Genomic DNA, 22,590 nt, shown 5'->3' with positions numbered 1-22,590 from the left:
AAATGGTGGCCAGGGTACATAGGCACTGATGGAAAGGTTGTGCTTATTGTGAGTTATGTGGCACTTTGTATGGATGTGTAAAATGCATTTTAAAACATAGCCTTTATTTTAATAGAGTATCTGCAAACCATTTTTACAGTTGCCTGCATTGCTGGACTTTACAGCTTCCCCTCCTCTTGATTCTATCCCCAGTAAGCCAGTGATTTGGGAGAAGTTGCATCCCAATCTGTAGATAAAAACGGGATCACCTGTTCCCTAGAGTGGCAGAGAGAAACTACGTGGATATAAATGAGCTATGAAATTCCCCACGTATCTACAAACATTATCATAATCTGGTTCTGCACAATCTAACTAGCTCTTGGAAACACTCCAATGACACTGTGGGGGAGCCTTGGCATTAAGTCTGTGAAGGAAACTGCTTCATGGTCCCTCAGAGATTTGACCAGTCTCTTTCTGCTTATTAGTAGTGAACAAAGTTCCTTCCAGCTTGTTCTCATCACTTTGCTTGTGCTATGAGGTCATAAGAGTACATTCTACACTATTTAATTTTAAAGGAAACATATAAAACAGATAACATCCTCTGTGACTATTTGTCTTTCAACAGCGCAATAAGCAACTTACTCTTGCTCCTTTCTCAGGGGAGCATGTACAGCCTCCACTGCAATCTTGGCTCCCGCATGAATTTCCATAGGACTTCTTCTGTCCCTATTTAAAAAAAGAGAAAACATTAGCAGATCATGTGAACCAGGGAAAGACATTACCCCGGGGAATCTAACCTTTAATCACATTCCTCTTCACCAAGTAATGGACTAATGATTTCATACAATGATGTCATTTGAAAGAAAGACTCATCTTATGTTAGTATGATGGCTATTCTATGTTGTCAGCTTGACTGCATCTGGAATGAACTATAATCCAGAAATGGAGGGTGATCTTGATATTAAGGCAAGAGAACAACATGCCTTTAACCCAGATCTTGAGGCAGGAGGCACACCTTTAATCTGGGTCACACTTTCTTCTAGAAGCTTAGATAAGAACAATGGAAGAAAGGAGGATTTACTTTTCTTTGCCTGCTTGCCTTCACCTTGTCAGAACATCCAGAAGACCAGCTGAGACATCAAGGGACTGAGCAACTACTAGATTCTTGGACTTGTCATTTACAACCATTGTTGAACTCGTTGGATTGCAGCCTGTAAGTCATTCCAGTAAATTTATCTATCTATCTATCTATCTGTCTGTCTGTCTGTCTGTCTGGTATATATATATATATATATATATATATATATATATATATATATATATGTGTGTGTGTGTGTGTGTGTGTGTGTGTGTGTGTGTGTGTGTGTGTGTGTGTGCATAAACACACATATATACGTGGAGATAGAGAGCTATTAATTCCATACATTCTTTGACTCTAGAGAACCCTGACTAGCATCCTTTTAGGTAAAGTCTATACCTCATCAAATAGCTGGTTGAGCAATGATGTTACAGACACTATCTCATTAGTAAATATTCCAGTCACAGAATACAAGAGAATATGTGTTATATGGAGCTCGTGTGGAAGAAGTTGTTCAGAGATTTATGGATTTGTACTTATTGGCAAAGAAATAGTTGTAGATAATTACCCAGGAGAACATGCTCAAAAAATAGTAGGAGATGAAAAATAGTCACCCTCAACCCTGCTCCCATCTCCTCAGGGTCTATTTTCAGCAGATCATTCAACCTTATAAGTGTCTCTCCTGTACCTCATGAGTCAGATTCAAATTGCTCAAGGACCATCCCACAGCATCCTGGGCACTCTTGAACATCATTGTTCCCTCTACTCTGCTTGATGACGTTGATGATGATGATAACAATGATGATCAATTGAAGTTCTACAAGACCCTCAAATAACCTGATATGTGCTCATGCTGTCTAAACTTATCTCAGTCTCTCCATGGCTGATGCAGCTCTAAGCACATGTGCAGGTATTCACTATATTTTAAAAAACTCAGCATGTAAATTGGATCTCTGTGGACTAGAGTGAGTCCCGGGGTACTGGATTAGTCGCTACAGAATGGGTTGCTATAAAGTAGTTTCCCCTGACATTTTGACACTTTCTTCAAGTCATCTCAGTACCTTCCCTCATGCCACACTATCACACAGCATGGAGTCCTCTCCAAACACAGCTTCTTGATCTTCAACTTCCCTGCCAACAGAACCACAGCTTCTCAAACTGTAGACTGTGACCTCATCTGGGGTCATGTGACAGAGAATATGAGTGGTCACAAAAAGTTTCGAAAACGATACAGTGCTTTTCAACGTGCAGCCACTAAAAACTAACTCAGAATCAAACATGCAAGGAGTTTGAGGCATTTCTGGCAGCATTCACCCATGCTGTGTTAGTGGCTTCACTGCCTGTGAACACACAGTATAAATATGTTGCTCTTTGCATGTCACCACACTGCCTGAGAAACCTCTGCACATTATGAGGTAGATTCGAGACTACTACACATTATGAACTGCAATATTTTCCTAGAACATGAAAAGTTTCCCGCTTTTGTAGACATATAATGACTTAATTACAGGAAACAATGACTTTCAGTAGTTCCCTGCCATCATTACTCAACATGTATCAGATTAGTATGACTTTGGATTTCATCATATTAGAATGTTTGATTTTTAAAATTTCTCATTTAAGTTGTTGACTTAATTTTATAAATAATCATTACATGAATTTTGACTTGGCATTAAGGCACACACTCCAACAATTTCTGAATTGGTCCTAAATTTGTGTCTGCCATTTATTTGTAGTACACATTTATACAGTATAGTGTTCTCAGCATTAACAATTGTATTACCAAAATATTGATCAACTCTGAAAAACCTTGAAGATGCTGTATATCCTGCATTATAGAAAACTCTATAGAACATTTGTAAAGCAATTATAAATAGTATAGCTCTTTCTCTAGCATGCAAATTTGCTTTTATCTTAAAGAGCATTGTACCAAAGAATCACTTTACAATAAAATTTTAGTGATTTGCTTTGCCACAGGAGCAGTGTCGCTTCCTGGAATGTTCTTCTCCAGATGGTTTTTCTTTATTTCTGGCTTCTTTTTGTAAGCTAGGTCTCAGTTTGTCTGTTCTCACTCCTGAAAACTCACCTTGATGTGGTCCCTAGTTACTTCCTTTGTTACATGTTTAGAATCACACACTGTCTTCCCCCACTAGAACACAAAATCCGTTTCATCAAAAATGTCATCTGTCTTGGACAACATTGTAACCTTAATACCTAAAGAAAAAGATGACCCTCGAGTAATGATTGATGACTACCGGATGAAACCATGACATGAATCAAGACTATCCTCAAAGAATTTTAACATGTGGGCCGTAGTGTTTTTTAAGTCCTCTTTTTACCAGAGCCTCAATTCAAGGACTCAAAATGGAAGAAAACTGTCATTCTGACCTTACCACCTTGGAAAAACAGCTAAACTTGAATTCTAGCTAATATATGCAACACAAACTTTATCTCTAGAGTGGATTAGTATCATTTGACTTTTTGTTGTTGTTGTTATTTAATAATGGTCACTTTTTCCACAAAAGAAAGGCATATTTATGAGTTGGTCTCACACTTCCCTCCCTCTGTGTAATGCATGCCTTTTTCTTATTCTCAGAGAGCACAGTGAATTTTTCAGATGGTCTCTTATCTCTTTAAACATTCCCACAATACTTTATCGCCAAAACACCTCCATAATAAGGTAGTGATGGCAGAGCTATGACAAAATATTACTATTTTAGATTCCAAACACCTTCCCAACATGAGATATTTTATCTCTCTTCTATGCTTTTGACATGCTAAGTGGTACCTTACACTTTCCAGTTGGCCCTCCACTTTACAGTATACACACGGGCAAGTTTTTCATGAGAGCAAGATCAAAGGATACTTTGAGAGGAGGCAGCTTGGAGCTGGTAGAGACCAAGAAGAAAATAAAAATAAAACTAACAGAGTAACTCATTTCTATTACATGTATTTATTATATTCCTTTGCAATCCTTAAAAGGAAGTGATAGGTTTGATACACTGATTTTAGATTTCACCCTGGATGTCATATTGTTTCATATTGAACATTCTTCTCCTTAGGATTATGATTATTTTTTATTTGTGTGCCCAAATATTCAGGCATTCTAAATCACTCTTTAGGGAATGTTTATAATTTGTGGGAAGAGAAAACAGCCATACATGCTATTAAATGGGGAAAGCTACAACTTTCAACTGAGAATACTCAACAGGTTTATTTTGGAACTAGGTTCCATTTCCATATGGCATCTGTTTGGTCTCCCATAAAAATTAGCATATCAGACTGGGGTCTAGGGTAAGCAACAGTGAAAAAATGGTCTATAATAGATCAAGAGCTTCTATATTTCTACTATAGAAGTCATAGGGCTCAATAAGATAGGAGAATAAAATACCAATGATAGTAGCTAAGCAAAAGTATAAGGATCAGAAACTAAGGTTTCCTAGGAATTCTCCAGAATGAGCTGACTGACAAGGAGGGATTGCTGTTCTCTGTTACTGAAGAAAGTAACCAGAGAAGTCTCATTAGTCATAAGGCAATGGATGTCAGCTTGTAATGTCAGCCCTGGCAGTATCCACAGAAGTCTTCAATTACAGTGAGGTGGGCAGAGTTAAAGCCCTTAGAAAGCCTGTCCTCTATCCTAACTTGTATGGGGTCACTGAAATCTTTGTTTTCTTAGTAATCCTTTCTACCATTGAGTGCTCTCAACTTCCACTGAAAAATCCAATCCTCCATTTAGGCCCAAAGAAAATTAAAACTATGAAAACTTTGGGAAATAGTCTAAGGCATTGTTTTTCTAAAACTCTACCAGACCACCATCATAACGGCTATTACAAGTATTTATTCTTTTCTTTTGTAGTCCTGAAACGAAAATGATAGGAATAAGTTATTATAAGAATGCAAACATTCTGATCTGGTGGTGCAACTACTCGGGTAACTGAGGAAGGAAGATCACAAGGTCAAGGATAGTTTGAACAACTTAGTGAGAGCTTGCCACAAAATAAAAAAAGTAAAAAAAATAGTTTAGATATATAGCTTTTTTTAATTAAAAATTTCCACCTCCTCCCCTCCTCACACTTCCCTCCTCTCCACTCCCCCTACTCCCCCCACTCCCCCTCCCCCTTCTTCTCCAGGACAAAGAGCAGTCAGGGTTCCCTACCCTATGGGAAGTCCAAGGTCCTCCCCACTCCCCCCGGTCCAGGAAGGTGAGCATCCAAACAGACAAGGCTACCACAAAGCCCATCCATGCAGTAGAATCAAAGCCCAGCACCATTGTCCTTGGCTTCTCAGTCAGCCTCCACCTTCAGTCACATTCAGAGAGTCCGGTCTGATCACATGATCATTCAGTCCCAGTCCAACTGGCCTTGGTGATCAATCTCCCATTATATCTGTCCCACCTTCTCAGTGGGTGAACGCACCCCTCACAGTCCTGACTTCCTTGTTCATGTTCTCCCTCCCTCTGCTCCTCATTGGGACCTTAGGAGCTCAGTCCAGTGCTCCTATGTGGGTTTCTGTCTCTATCTCCATCCATCACCAGATGAAGGTTCTATGGTGATATGCAAGATATTCATCAGTGTGGCTATAGGACAAGGCCAGTTCAGGCACCCTTTCCTCTGCTGTTTAAGGAACAAGCTGGGGACATTTCCTTGGACACCTGGGAACCCCTCTAGAGTCAAGTCTCTTGCCAACCCAAAAATGGTTCCCTTCATTAAGATCTATACTTCTCTGCTCCCACATCCACCCCTCCTTCATCCCAACCATCTCATTCCCTTAAGCTCTCCCCATTCTCCCCTTCTCCCTTCTCTCCCCCCATCTCCCCTTATCCCCACCTCACCCCAACCGTCGTGCTCCCCACCCCTGCCCGGCAATTTTGTCAACTTCCAATATCCAGGAGGATAACTATATGTTTTTCTTTAGGTTCACCTTCTTATTTAGCTTTTCTAGGATCACAAATTATAGGCTCACTGTCATTTATTTATGGCTAGAATCCACTTATGAGTGAGTACATACCATATTCCTCTTTCTGTGTCTGGGTTACCTCACTCAGTAAAGTGTTTTCTATTTCCATCCATTTGCATGCAAAATTCAAGATGTCATTGTTTTTTACCACTGAGTAAAACTCTAATGTGTATATGTGCCACACCTTCTTTATCCATTCTTCTATTGAGGGGCACCTAGGTTGTTTCCAGGTTCTGGCTATTACAAACAGTGCTGCTATGAACATAGTTGAACAAACGCTTTTGTAGTATGATTGGGCATCTCTTGGGTATATTCCCAAGAGTGGAATTGCTGGGTCCTGAGGTAGATTGACTCCCAGTTTCCTGAGAAACCGTCACACTGATTTCTAAAGTGGTTGCACAAGTTTGCATTCCCAACAATGGATGAGTGTTCCCCTTACTCCACATCTTCTCCAGCATAGGCTATCATTTGTGTTTTTGATTTTAGTCATTCTGACGGGTGTAAGATGGTATCTCAGAGTTGTTTTGATTTGCATTTCCCTGATCGCTAATGAGGTTGAGCATGACCTTAAGTGTCTTTGGGCCATTCGAACTTGTGTTGAGAATTCTCTGTTCTGTTCAGAGTCCCATTTTTTAATTGGGTTAATTAGCATTATAAAGTCTTGTTTCTTGAGTTCTTTATATATTTTGGAGATCAGATCTTTGTCTGATGTGGGGTTGGTGAAGAACTTCTCCCAGTCAATAGGTTGTCTTTTTGTCTTAATGACAGTGTCCTTTGCTTTACAGAAGCTTCTCAGTTTCAGGAGGTCCCATTTATTAATTGTTGCTCTTACTGTCTGTGCTACAGGGGTTCTACATAGGAAGAGGTCTCCTGAGCCCATGTGTTGTAGACTACTTCCCACTTTCTCTTCTGTCAGATTCAGTGAGGTCAGATTAATATTGAGGTCTTTAATCCATTTGGACTTGAGTTTTGTGCATGGTGATAGATATGGATCTACTTTCATTCTTCTGCAGGTTGACATCCAGTTATGCCAGCACCATTTGTTAAAGATGCTTTCTTTCTTCCATTGTATAGTTTTAGCTCCTTTGTCGAAAATCAGGTGTTCATAGGTTTGTGGATTAATATCTGGGTCTTCGATTCGTTTCCATTAGTCAACATTCCATACGAAGCCAATACCAAGCTGTTTTCATTACTGTAGCTCTGTAATAGAGTTTGAAGTCAGGGATGGTAATGCCTCCAGAAGTACTTTTATTGTATAGGATTTTTTGGCTATCCTGGGTTTTTTGTTTTTCCATATAAAGTTGATTATTGTTCTCCCAAGGTCTGAAGAATTGTGTTGGGATTTTGATGGGGAGTGCATTGAATCTATAGATTGCTTTTGGTAGAATTGCCATTTTTACTATATTGATCCTCCCAATCCAAGAGCAAGGGAGATCCTTCCATTTTCTGGTATCCTCTTCAATTTCTTTCTTCAAAGACTTAAAGTTCTTGTCAAATAGATCTTTCACTTCCTTGGTTAGAGTTACCCCAAGATACTTTATACTATTTGTGGCTATCATGAAAGATGATGATTCTCTGATTTCCCTCTCTGCTTCTTTGTTCTTTGTGTATAGAAGGGAAACTGATTTTTTGGAGTTGATCTTGTATCCTGCCACATTGCTAAAGGTGTTTGTCAGCTGTTGGAGTTCTTTGGTAGAGCTTTTGGGGTTGCTTATGTACACTATCATATCATCTGAAAATAATGAAAGTTTGACTTCTTTCTTTCCAATTCGAATCCATTTGATCCCCTTATGTTGTCTTATTGTTATTGCTAGAACTTCAAGCACTATATTGAAGAGGTATGGAGAGAGCGGACAGCCTTGTCATGTTCCTGATTTTATTTGGATGGCTTTGAGTCTCTCTCCATTTAATTTAATGTTATCTGTTGGCTTGCTCTATATTGCTTTTATTATATTTAGGAATGAACCTTGTATCCCTAATCTCTCCAAGACCTTTATCATAAAGGGATGTTGAATTTTGTCAAATGCTTTTTCAGCATCTAATGAAATGATGTTTTTTTTCCCTTCAGTTTATTTATATGATGGATTACATTGATAGATTTTCGTATGTTGTACCAGCCCTGCCTCTCTGGGATGAAGCCTACTTGATCATAATGTATAATTTTTTGGATGTGTTCTTGGATTCAGTTTGCCAGTATTTTATTGAGAATTTTTCATGAGTGAGATTGGTCTGTAATTTTCTTTCTTGGTTAAGTCTTTGTGTGGTTTAGGTATCAGGGTGACTGTAGCTTCATAAAAGGAGTTTGGCAATGACTCTTTTGTTTCTATTTTGTGAAGCATATTAAGGAATATAGGTATTAGTTCCTCTTGGAAATTCTGGTAGAATTTTCCACTGAAACCATCTGGTCCAGGGCTTTTTTTGGTAGGGAGATTTCTGATGACAGCTTCTAATTCCTCACGACTTACAGGTCTATTTAAACTTTTCACCTGGTCTTGATTTAATTTTGGTATATGGTACTTATCTAAAAAAGTGTTTAGTTCTTTCACATTTTCCAGTTTTGTGGCATACAGGATTTTGTAGTAAGATCTAATGGTTCTCTGAATTTCCTCTGTGTCTGTGGTTCTGTCCCCCTTTTCATTTATGATCTTGTTAATTTGCATGTTCTCTCTCTGCACTTTGATTAGTTTGGATAGGGGTTTGTCAATCCTGTTGACTTTTCCAAGAACCAGCTTATTGTTTCATTGATTCTTTGGATTGTTTTCTGTGTTTCTATTTTGTTGATTTCAGCTCTCTGATGATTTCCAGCCTTCTATTCCTCCTGGGTGAGTCTGCTTCTTTTTTCTCTAGAGATTTCAGGTGCGCTGTTTAGTCTCTAATGTGTGCTTTCTTCGTTTTCTTTAATTGGGCACTTAGTGCTATGAACTTTCCTCTTAGCACTGCTTTCATAATGTTCCATAGTTTTGAGTATGTTGTGTCTTTATTTTCATTGAATTCAAGGAAGACTTTAATTGCTTTCTTTATTTCTTCCTTGACCCAAGGGTGGTTCAGTAGCTGACTGTTCAGTTACCATGAGTTTGTAGACTTTCTGGGGTTAGAATTGTTTTTGAATTCTAGCTTTATTCCAAGGTGATCCGATAGTACACAGGTGGTTACTACAATTTCTTTGTATCTATGGATGTTTGCTTTGTTACCAATTATGTGATCAATTTTTGAGAAGGTTCCATGTGATGCTGAGAAGAAGGTATATTCTTTTCTGTTTGGGTGGAATGTTCTATAGATGTCTGTTACACACAAACTCTACCACCAGAAAAAATAACTGGAATTAACAACCACTGGTCAGTAATATCACTTAATATCAATGGACTCAATTCACCTATTAAAAAGGCACAGGTTAAGAGAATGGATACGAAATCAGGATCCAACATTCTGCTGTTTACAAGAAACACACCTCAAACTTAAAGACAGATGCTACCTCAGAGTAAAGGGTTGGGAAAAGGTTTTCTAATCAAATGGACCAAAGAAACAAGCAGGTGTGGCTATACTAATCTCTAACAAAATTGATTTCAAACCAAAATCAATCAGAAGAGATGGATATGGACACTTTATATTCATAACAGGAACAATTCATCAGGAGGAAGTCTCTATCGTGGATATCTATGCCCCTAATGTAAAAGCACCCACATATGTAAAAGAAACATTACTATAACCCAAAGCATATATCAAATCCCACACTCTAATAGTAGGAGATTTCAACACTTCTCTCTCACCAATGGATAAGTCAACCAGACAGAAACATAACAGAGAAATAAGAGAACTAACAAATGTAAGGAACCAAATGGACCTAATAGATATATAGCTTAATGGTAGAGTGTTTGCCTAGTGCATGCAAGGCAACGGGTGTAATGCCCAGGGCAAAAAGTAACAACTTTATTGATATTTTGATATATGAACTAATATATGGGTCATTTAAATAAAACAATATGTATTTTTGATTTTTAAAATGCATTCATAGCTATAATGGAAAGTACAATGAAGTAGTCAGAGACTAACAGCTGTATATAGAATCAACACAAACATGATATCCTTCTGAACTGGTGATGCTGGCTATGGTATTGGTTACTCAAATCTCAGGACAGCAGTTGTGATTGGTGCAGTGAGTCACTGAAGCAGTAAAGAGCTCATAACACTCTGGAAAAAATATAACGTTGTCCCTTTTTAATTTGCTAGCTTTATTTAGGAACACTAATGCCATCAAAAATCATTTCAATATGTAAAATGTACCTATGTAATGGACTCTGATTATTACAACCCATTTTCACTTGCATGAATGTAGGTCATAACACAGTATAATTCATCATAGTATACAAGGCCCCAAACTATTAAGTGCCACTTTTGCCAGCATTTAGATAAGCAAATATGGTCCACCCTTCCCAAACAGTTTGTAAGTGCAGAATCCTTGTGTAAGAGGCTCTAATAAAATTATTTTGACCTAGGACATAATGGTAAGGACCACGTGCTAACACTTATGATCTTAATGCCATTTCTATCCCACTACTCCACATCCCATGGCCATATTCAAGCTTCACATCTTCCCTAGTCACTTCAACATCAGTGAAAAGCTATAGCACTCAATGTTCCAGTCAATGAGAAAGCATCACATGTTGCTATGGGACAGTTTGTCCAAAGGTCCTTACATTGTGAAGCACAACAACTTGTTTCTTTAACCAGATGACGTGTGATTCCCCTCTGTATGCTGTGAATACCATTGGTTAATAAAGAAACTGTCTTGGGCCTGAGAATAAAGGTAGGTGGGGAAAACTAAACTGAATGCTGGAAGAAAGGAGGAGGAGTTGGAGAAGCCATGGAGCTGCCATTGGAGACAGCTGTGCTGAAAATTTGCTGATAGGCCACGGTCTTGTGGTAATGCACAGACTAATAGAAATGGTTTAAATTAGTATCTAAGAGTTAGTCAATAAGAAGCAAGAGCTAATGGGCCAAACGGTGATTTAATTAATACAGTTTCTGTGTGATTGTTTCGGGGCCAAGGAACCAACTAGCATCCCTTCAGTTCAACAAATTGTTGCCCAAGTGGACAACTAAAATCCACTTAAAACCTGAGAGGGCTTGCAAAAAAATTCTAGACACTAAAAAACAAAGTTTAGTTGCATGTTTCCCCCTAATTGGCTTTGCTTGCTTATGGCAAGCTGCGGCTCCTTTAAGAAAAGTTTTTCTGATTCATCCATAGCAGAAAAAAAAAGCTATGGTTTTGAAATGCTGGCTTTCTGGGCTGTGCTGCCAGCATGAACTCTGATTGTTTCTGGAGGTCCATCTGCAGTGCATTTAAATGTGGTTTTGTAAACAGAGTGCAACAAATTGCTTAATGGCAACATGAACCAGCTGTGTGCCCAGAGTTGGGGCATTGTGCATGTCTCTCAGAGGTGGCAAACAGCTCTGCCATGCTGGGCTGGGCAGGGCAAGCAGAAAGTGCAGTATTTCCCCTAGCAATGGCACAGCTTAAATTTTAAAGAAGCACTTAGCATTTTAAGAAGTGCTCCTGGACAGTTAAGAATTACAGATACACAAATAGGACAGATTCAGACATAAAAGACCTCTAAATTGGTCACAGTGTTGGATGGGTGTACGTAGGTTTGGAAGAGAGAAGAAAATGAGTACAGTCATAGATTAAAGGAGTAAAGATAATGAAATATTTAAAAAATAGAATTAAAAACAAATAAGCCACATAAAGATGGGATATACAAAGAGAGGCTGAATTATATATATTATTGTGCTGTCTTTGAATGTTTTGACTATGAAGGAGCTAAGTAACCAAAATATATACTTTAAAGATATTTTGTCTTCAAAATTTGAGTCTAAGGATATGTTGCTTTAGTAAAGAGGTTATTCTTTTGTTTCCACAGAGGATGAGAACCTGTGGAGTCCTTCTAGATTGGTGTGATTTGATGAACCAAGATCCCCTGAAAGGTCATTGTGAACATCCCTCCAAAATTACTTTGCCCAACTGCTGTCTGAAGCGAGCCTAGTACAAAGAATACACCAAGAAAGACCTGATTAACAGCACCCCAAACATCAGGAAGTAATCTAGATAACTATGCCAAAATTCTCAAATATTGTTTATAAATGTTTGTTTATATTTAAAGGGAGATTTGCTATAGAGATTTGAATTGGTATGGATCTTGGTTTATTGATGCAAATTTAAGATCAATTTTGTTATACTGTATATATGTATATATGTTTCTGCTCTTGATTAAGGTATTGTGCTTGTATAGCTCATTTAAAAATTCATCTCTTTTTCAAATTAAAAATTTTAATTATTCTTTGAAAAATTCTCCTATCATTATTTGTCTACTAGGACTCTTCCCTAGTGCATCCACCTTGTCTATGCCTTAACTTCATGTTCCCCTTTTATTTTTTTTGTTATTAATAATCACAACTTACCTGAGTTGATGGGAGCACATGGACTCTGGACCAACAGGGAGCCTGCATGGGACCAACATAGGTCCTATGCATGTATGTGACAGTCGTTTAGCTTTGCCTGTTTGTAAGGCTCCTAGCAGTGAGATCAGGATCTGTCACTGGTGCTTAGTTGGCTTTTGGGAAACTGTCACCCATACTGGATTACTTTGCCCAGCTTTGATGAATATCGTATGTACTCACTCATAATTGGAGTCTAGTCATAAACAAAGGATATTGAGTCTATAGTTCATGATCCCAGGGAAGCTAAGTAACAAGGTGAACCCTAAGAAAAACATATAGACCGACCTGGAAAGTCAAAATAGACAAGATTGCCTGGCAAAATTGGATGCATGGGGGTTAGAGGAAAAGGGAGGTGGAAAGAGAAGAGGAAGGGAGAAGGGGAGGGGCAAGGAGAACTTAAGGGAGTAGGGATAGTCGGGATGAGAGTAAGGAAAAATATATCTTATTTGAGGGAGCCATTATGGGGTTAGCAAGAAAACTGGTTCTAGAGAAATTCCCAGGAATCCACAAGGATGATCCCAGCTAAGACCCTAAGCAATAGTAGAGAGGGTGCCCAAACTGGCCTTGCCCTGTAGTCAGACTGACGAATACCTTAAATATCACCATAGAACCTTCATCCAGCAACTGATGGAAACAGAGGCAGAGACCCATATGAGCACTAGACTGAACTCCCAAAGTGCAGTTGAAGAGTGGGAGAAATGAGAATATGAGCATCATACTTTGTTCAAGGCCATGGAAAACCTTCCCCTTTCTGAATAGAAAGGGAGGAGGAGTGGATGGGGAGGAAGTTAGATGAGAGTCCTGGGAAAGAAGGGAGGGAGGGAAAACTGTGGTCAGTAGGTAAATTAAATGGAAAAAAAAGTTAATAAAATAAAATAATCACTTGAGTCCAATTAGTGTTATGCATATATGCAAGGGCCACCCACTGATGTGTGGATCACCTACCAGATGACACATCCACCAATGAGAGTAATTCTCTTTACATCAGCAGTTACTAACTGCCATTAGCTCCTCTGCTAGGTGTGGGGACTAGGAGGCCCCTTTATCATCCATACTGGATATTTTTTGCCATTTTAATCTTGTGTAGGTCTTGTGTAGACAACCATAACTGCTATGATCTGGTGTGTGAACCAACCATACCATCATTTTACAGCTTTCCACCCAATCTTCCAGATGTCACATTCTTGCCACACCCTCTCTATGATGCTCCCTAAGCTTTGGACTGGGTAAATGTGTGTGTGTGTGGGTGTAATTTTGCTCATATGCAGTATTTTAATCAACAAAACAGGACTAGTATGTGCATGGCATAGTAAGATTCAGTAAATAAATAATGCAAAGTACTGAAGAGCCTGGTTGTTTCCAGGGTTAATTCTCATCATCATGTTAAGGTGTCCCTGTGTCAGACAACTTAACATTTCTGCAACATTTGACCTTGCCTTCCTTGAGCTGACTACCAATGTGGTATGTCTTGGTACTTTCATGATATTTCATAAATTAAAATAGATATTTGGTGCTGGGCGGCGGTGGCACATGCCTTTAATCCCAGCACTCAGGAGGCAGAGGCAGATGGATCTCCGTGAATTTGAGGCCAGTCAGATCTATAAGAGCTAGTTACAGGACAGTTAGGACTGTCACATCAAAAAAACAAAAAGATGTTTGGCTTGGCAGAATGTCCAGTTGGATTTGTAGATGTTAAATGGTTTTAATATCTCTTCCTCGTATCTACCTCTTTGCAGATACTGTTTATCTGCTTCCTACCTTCCTACCCCTTTCCTATTTACTACACACCAAACTTATCTAGTTATTCAAACCCACATCAAATACCATCTTCTTGATGAAGATGTTAAAAATATTTCTTCCCTCTTCCAAAAAGTGTAGTAGAAGTTCTAGTTCCTTCATTTTGAAAATACCATTTTAATCTATTTTGCTCAACGATTTGGTTCTTCCCTCAGACTAGGATCAGAATTATGTCTTCCTCTCTAGCTCTGAAACCAGTAACCAGTCAGAAAAAGGATGTGAAATAATTACCCTCAGAAAAATCATGAGGGCTTCTGCAATGCATGATGTCTGAAATGACGACACTGTCGAAGGAAGCAAGAGATAGAGTATAAGGAGAACTCTTTATGAACAATTTTATACAGTACCTATCTTGGGTCACAAAAGCCTGGCTCTCCAACATTTTATTTTGTTCACTCATTCAAAAATATTTATTGAACACCTACTATGTGTTAAGCACAGCATTATATATGAAGTGAAGAAACTATATCATACAATCACAAGAGAAAGGAAATTCCCATTCTCATAGCATTGACAATCTAGAGAAGTGTTTCTCAATCTATGGGTCCTGACCCCTTTAAGGGATAGAACAACCCTTTCACAAGGGTTGCATATCAAATATCCTGCATATCAGATATTTACATTACAATTCATAATGGTAGCAAAATTATAGTTATTACGTAGCAATAAAAAAATTTATGGTTGGGAGTCACCATAACATGGGGAACTATACTAATGGATCAAAGCATTAGGAAGGTTGACAACCACTGCTCTAGTAAAGAAATTAATGTGAGCTATTTGTTGGATGATATACACCATGCAAGAGAATACGAAAAGATAAGGAGAATAGAAAGTATCATGGTCAGAATGCTGCTCTGTTGGGAAAATCAGAGAATATCTTGCTTATGAGGTGACTTATGAGCAGAAAATACTGCTTCTTAAAGCAAAGTCTTTGGACCAGCAACAATCGACTATGGGAGTTTACAGAAAATGAACAGTTCTGTTTTCTTTTGAATTTATAAACATTGTGAGAAAACCAAATCTCTTGATTTCTTCCACTACTAGCTTAAGAAACCTGAGATACTACAATTCCTTATTTACATTTATACCTATCATTTTAGATGTTGAGGTTTTGGAGACGAAAGCCTTGGCTGTTTTAATAACAAAAATCAGTTTAAATCCTCTATGTCTCAATGCCTGGCATTATTTTTCAGGTCTTTGCAAGGTTTAACATAATACCCCCAGTAAAATGCTGGACATATATAAGATGCTCAAAATGTTAGATAGGGTGAACTTTAGAGTAACTAGTATTGTACAGGAGATCCGTAAGAGGAGCTCACTCAATGATCAATTCTCTCTAAATGTGAGGAAATGCAGGCTCAGCTATTATATGACTTCCCAACACAGGGAGTCAAATACGAGTTGCAATAAGAAACCAGGTAATTCTATCCCTAGTCCCTCTTTTTCCTCTTGGATTTATTGCAACTAGCGTCAAGATTATTCTGAAAATGAGCAGTCAGGGAAAACAAGGGATAGAAAGAGATACATCTTTTTAGGCAGTTTTAAAGATTACATTAATTACGTCACATTATTACCTTATCATCAACGCATTTTCTAGACAGCTTTCATATGTGAGTCCCATAACTAATTTTGAAACAAAAGAATTTCTATTTCACCATTTCCTAGGTAAAATAAACAACGCTAACACCTATGAGTTTCAGAGCTGGTGACAAAGTGACGACTTGAGGTTAGGTTTTAGCAGTGCCCAGCTAAATGTGTAAATGAGGAAGAGATTACAAGACAGTAAGATACTTTTTTATAATATTCATTCTCGTCTGGCGGTGGTGGCACACGCCTTTAATCTCAGCACTCAGGAGGCAGAGGCAGATGGATCTCTGTGAGTTCAAGGCCAGCCTGGTCTACAAGAGCTAGTTCCAGGACAGGCTCCAAAGCTACAGAGAAACCCTGTATCAAAAAACCAAAAAAAAAAAAAATCCATTCTCTGCTTATGGATCCAGGGTCCAGGATTCAAGAGAAGCCTCCTGGAGTGCATTACACATATTCCTGGGTCTACATTCATCAGTGTTGACAGCATGAACATCTGCAATGCACTAAGTTAAATAGTTCACTGTGGGGCAGACACCGTTACTATCATATTTCATAGAAGAGAAAACTGAGGACTGAGGATTAAATGGACACCTGTCCAAGGTCACAGGGTTTCAATCCCAAATTTGGTTCTAAAGCTCAGAGCTTTTTCACTAATCAGATTCCCTTTAACAGCATCCCAATGTTCCTCAACATTGTACTAGTAGTATAGAGAATCCAATATGACTTTGAACAGTTCTAAAGAAAAATCTGTTCTATGAAATATAAACAAATACACATGCTAAACCACACTGAGTTCTGTCCTACATTTAATGTGTATTTCCCTTTGAAGAAAAGCTCCCCGTGATTTTATGAATGAAAGTCTGAGAAGAGAAGAAAGTGAGCTGCGGGATCTGGCTCCTCACCAGATGGACTTGTCACCCACGTTTTATCTTAAAGAAGAAGCCGACACCAGACGTTGCTGAGTGGTTCTGAAAGGCACTTCTCTCTAACATCTGCTCAAGTGTATTCACTCCACACACAAACTTAACCGACAGGGTCAGGACATCAGAGAGAAATGAGCATTCTGGATTGCATAGAAAAAGCTCGACATATCCAGAATGAGTTAGGACCCAGAGGGATGTAGCATTGCTTGAAAAGAACTTAAAGTTGCCTAGCAAATGCTTAACACACAATCTAAATGTTGCCCAGAATGTTTTAAGTAGATTGTCCTTTTCCTTTTGCCAGTATTGCTGAACATCCATGGAAGACAATATTTTCTTAAGTCTAGATACTGATCACAACTGAAGGATGCTCATGTGTTAAGGTTGGAGGAGACAGGTCCCATGGTCTGCAAATAAGTAGAGTGGCTAGATTTAGCAAATAAAAATTTAGAATGCCCTTCACAGACTTTGAAAGAACAATACTCAACATTATATAGAAAAACGAAAAACCCAGGATAGCCAAAACAATCCTGTACAATAAGAGAACTTCTGGAGGCATCACAATCCCTGACTTCAAACTCTGAGCTACAGTAATGAAAACAGCTTGGTACTGGCATAAAAACAGACAGGAGGACCAATGGACTCAAATCGAAGAACTGGATATTAATTCACACACCTACTAGCACCTGATTTTTGACAAAGAAGCTAAAAATATAAAATGGAAAAAAGAAAGCATATTTAACAAATGGTGCTGGCATAACTGGATATCAACATGTAGAAGAATGAAAATAGATCCATATCCATCACCATGCACAAAACTCAAGTCCAAATGGATCAAAGACCTCAACATAAAGCCAGCCACACTGAACCTCATAGAAGAGAAAGTGTGAAGTACACTTTAACACATTGGCAGAGAAGACCACTTCCTAAACATAATCTCAGTAGTGCAGACACTGAGAGCAACAATTATAAATTGGACCTCCTGAAACTGAGAAGCTTCTGTAAAGCAAAGGACAAGATCGACAACACAAAATGGCAGCCTACAGAATGGGAAAAGATCTTCACCAACCCTACATAGGACAGAGAGCCGATCCCCCAAATTACACAAAGAACTCAAGAATCTTGGCATCAAAAGAAAAAATTATCTAATAAAAATGGGGTACAGACTTAAGCAGAGAACTCTCAACAGACAAATCTCAAAGGGTGGAGACTGTGTCTTATGGAATAAACTTACATAAATGCTTAAAGAATAAGAACTGTGATAAGAGTAATGGAAAGAAAATCCAGATATTATGAAAGCTGAAAATTTTAAGACACGAAGAAATCAAAATTCTTCCTTCATTCAAAAAATAAGTATTAGTGAGCTAGGGAAATAGCTGAGTATCAGTAAAGTGTCTGCTGTGTGAGCATGAGGACCTAAGTTTTAATCCCCAGCACCAACATACAAGGTCAGGCAGGGCACCACATGCCTGTAATCCTAGGTAAGGTGCACACATGCAGATCCTTGAAGCTGCTTCCAAAAATATGGTAGAGCACAAGTGATAAAGGCATTCAATGTCAATCTCTGGCCTTTGTGAGCATGCGCGCACACACACACACACACACACACACACACACACTAAAAACTATCGAGTGATGTCGGATTCCCCTCTGTATGCTGCGAATACCATGGGTTAATTAAAAAAAACTTTCTTAGGCCTGCACAGGGAGTAGAGGTAGGTGGGAAAACTAGGCTGAATGCTGGGAGGAAAAAGGCAGAGTCAGTGAGACACCATGAAGCCCCGCTGGAGACAGACGCTGGAACCTTGCTTGCAAGCCACAGCCATGTAGCAATACACAGGTTAATAGAAATTGGTTAAATTAAGATGTAAGAGTGAGCCAATAAGAAGCTAGAACTAATAGAACAAGCAGTGATTTAAATAATATAGCTTCCGAGTGATTATTTCGGGTCTGGGCAGCCGGGAACGAACGAATGGCCTCCTTACAACAATTGAGTGCCTACTTTGTTTCAGACACAGGACCTGAATTTAGATGCATACTGTTAAATAAAGCAGACTTGGTGCCCTGAGCTCAGAAATTTCTATTTGACACTGAAAATGCAAATTATACTCTTTCAAGGATATGGGGATATCTAATCGGTGCATCTGGCCTCATTTGTGGGACAGGAGAGGTTTTATCTTAGAAAGTGTGGTATGAAGAGTGAGGAAGTGCCAGCTAGGTCAAGGGATGAGGCAAAGCAAAACTCATTCCAGGAAAGAGAACATTACATGCAATGCTCTTGGTTGACAGAGAGCACACGATGCAATGAAGTAAGAGATTAGAATAACCGAAACAAGAACGGCAAGGGGAGGCAAAGAAACATTGTATGCTTAATACACCACAGGGAAGAACTCACTAATTTTGATAGGAGAGCAACATGGTCAGATTGAGTTTTTCTAAAAGGAAAAAAAAAAAGAACATGTTTCTGGGGGTGGTATGGAGAGTAGAGAGGAAGAGGAAAAACATTAGGAGACTGCTACCAATATTCATGTGAGAGAGGGTGGCAGCCAGAGCAAGGGTTATATGGAGGTTGGTTAGAGAGAGGAAATGGACCTATGAATATTGAAATAGAAAGGATGCAACTAGAAGCTGAACAGGGTTGAACCAAGCTTTCCTCACATCAAGGTCACTTCACTGCTTTGAAGGCAAGATTTAAGGCACATTTTCTGAATACAAAGGCATAATATTCAGCACTATAGGAAAAGATTGTTTTTTTAAAATTATTTAAAAACACATTTCCCCGAGGAACTATAATCCTAATAAAGGAGATAATTATCATGAAAATAAGAATGTGAGAAGCATCTTTCTAAAGCTTAGGTGTGATCGTGTCTTTCTTCTCTTGAAAAAATTTGATAAATACACATTTCCTTCAATGTTTGCAGCTCAGGCATGTAATTTAAAGACCTCTAAAAGAGATCTGACTTCCTATTACAGTCCCATTTCTGACCTCCTATGTTCTGGTCATAGGGGTCATTGGTAGTTTGATTGAGAAAGGTACCCCATAAGCTTATGTAGTCTGAATAGTTAGTTCCAAGTTGGTGGTGCTGTTTGAGGAGGTTTAGGAGAGGTATCCTTGCTGGAGAAAGTACATCACTGGGGAGGGGATTTGAGAGTCTATATCCTTGTCCCAACTTGTATTTGGCTCTTTGCTTTTATGATTAAAGATGTGATCTCTTAGTTTCCTGCTCTACCTCTCGGCTCCCATGCCTCCCGCACCATTATGACTCTCCCTCTGAATTCTAAACTAAATAAACTCTTCTTTCTACAAATTACCTAGGTCATGTTGCTTTATCATTGCGACAGACAAGTCACAAATAAAAAGCCCGTTGACCAGCTATTAATTTTCCTACAATACTTTTCATATTCAAACCACTGTTGCCATATTCTCCCTTTTCAATCTCTGGTACTACTTTTATTAAAAGAGCTTTACTGAGATATAACTCAAACACTGCATTTCTCAAATTCTTAAATGTCACCTTCCTTCTTTTCCAACAACTTTGAATGTTTAATTAAAACACCCATCACCCTCACTGATAGCCAATCTTTTTGACTGCTTCAGAGGAACTGCGGTGAGTATTTTCCAACGAAAACACAGAAAATTATTTCAGGTGGCTATATTGAGTTGTTTCCTCAGCTGTGCAACGTGTGGAATGGCTGGGCATGCTCTTCTACACCCTGAGAGCTTATCTTGCTACTGCTAGACTTTATTTACATGGTAAATTTCATGTGCTTTAGTGGCTTGGCCCAGAACATTACTGCTCATTTATTATATGATACCCTTAGGAAAACTTGTGGCAAGTTGAAAGCAAAATCCTTTAGTGTTTCTAGGTGGGAGCTTATGTTCACACAGAAGACTTGCCTATTTCTCTGCAAGCTGAAAAATATCCTTCAGGAACAGAGAAGATTGGGATTCCAGAACAGACTGTCTCTTCTGTGATTAAGTCTAAATGGCCAAGGACACTGCCATTTCTGCCTTTTGTATCTGGAGGAAGGAATCTAATGAATGTCTAGTTGAGACAGACCGGGAGTCCAAGTGTGGTAGCAGGAGACTGACTGAGAGACAAACTAGGTTATTTCTGTGAAGATAATGAGTCATGATGGGAGAATTTGTAAGTCCTGTAGGTGTTGAGAAAGCTAAACGAGTTTCAGCTGGCTCAGAAATGGGGAAAGATGACACCAAAAAGGGACTCTGATACAGAAAAACAGAGTGACTAATAGGAAACTCACCCTCACCCTTATACAAATAGTGGTAATGTGAATTACTTCAGTCATTATGGAAATAAGTATGGGATTTCAAAAAATATAAGGTGGGATGACTACCATATACCACCCTCAAGTGTATATACCTAAAAGAAAGGAATCCAGCATAAGTAAGGCACAATAGAGATAGATGTACGCCCACAGATAATATGGAACTATTCACAATAAGAAGTTATGGAACCAGTCTAAATGCTCTCAGCAGGCAAACGGATAAAGGAAATGTTGCATAATACAGAATGGAGAATTACAGTCATCGAAGAATGGAGCTGTATCAGCTACAGGAAAATGAAATGCGATCATCATATTAGGCAAAAGGATCCTGACACAGAAAGACAAAAAAGATGTCTTTCTCTCATACATAGAATTAAGGTTTTTAAGACATGAAAATCAAAGGGAAGATATTACAGTAAGGTAGAGGTGAAAATGATCAAAGTATTACTATGTATGAGATAGTTTATATAATTGATATACCATGATAATGATGGTGATGAAAACCAAATCCATCCTTCATAAACTTGAGGGGATAGAAGAAAAAAGAAAACCTCACAAATGGAGTAATTAAAACAATCCTGAACAATAAAATAAACTGTTGGAGGTCTCACCATTTTCTATTTCAAGTTGTACTACATAGTTACAGCAATAAAAACAGCAAGGAATTTGCATAAAAACAGACTCATTGATCAACAGAATCAATGAAGACCCAGATATAAATCCACATACCAATGGACAGCTGATTTTTGATTAAGAAGCCAGAAATACACACTGGAAAAAAGACAGCATCTTCAACAAATTGGATGCCTGCATGTAGAAGAATACAAACAGAGCCATACTTACTACCCTGCACAAAACTCAACTCCAAGAAGATCAAACACCTCAACATAAAATCAGATACACTCAGCCTCATAGAAAAGAAAGAAGTGGAGGAACAGTCGTGAACACATTCACACAGGAGACAGCTTCCTTAACAGAGCACTGATAGCACAGGCACGAAGATCAACAATTAATAACTGGGACCTCATGAAGCTGAAAAGCCTCTGTAAGGCAAAGAACACTGTCAACTGGACAAAGAGGGAGCCTAATGAATGGGAAAAGATTTTTTTCCAACTCCACATCCAATAGAGGACTAATATCCAAAATATATGAAGAACTAGATATCAAAAATACAAATAAAACAATTAAAAATGGGATACAGATAAAAGCAAATAGTTCTCAACAGCGTATACTCAAATGGTTGAAAAACACTTAAAGAAATGTTCAACATCCCTATACATCAAGGAAATGCAAATCAAGGCTGCTTTGAGATTTTATTTTACACCTGTCAGAATGGCTAAGATCAATAACACAAGTAACAGCTCATGTTGGTGAGGATGTGGAGCAAGGGGAACACTCCTCCGCTGCTGGTGGGAGTATAAACTTCTATAACCACTATGGAAATCAACATGGCAGTTCCTCATAAAGTTCAGAATCAATCCACCTCAA

General features: G+C 38.6%; 1 protein-coding gene across 2 annotated transcripts in view; it reads right to left on the bottom strand.

Annotated features, from left to right (window-relative positions):
• Positions 1 to 22,590, bottom strand: part of Col4a6 (collagen type IV alpha 6 chain) — a 314,700-nt gene that overhangs the window by 172,305 nt on the left and 119,805 nt on the right. For both annotated transcript variants that reach the window (XM_048428528.3, XM_085685130.2), the window contains exon 3: positions 622 to 705. In XM_048428528.3, the coding sequence (XP_048284485.2) occupies positions 622 to 705 (84 nt within the window). The remainder of the gene's footprint in view (positions 1 to 621; positions 706 to 22,590) is intronic.

This window comes from Myodes glareolus, chromosome X, assembly GCF_982192425.1.
Source record: "Myodes glareolus chromosome X, mMyoGla1.1, whole genome shotgun sequence".
NCBI lineage: Eukaryota > Metazoa > Chordata > Mammalia > Rodentia > Cricetidae > Myodes > Myodes glareolus.
Note: the sequence above shows the minus strand (reverse complement) of the source record. Positions and strands in the feature narration are given on the sequence as shown.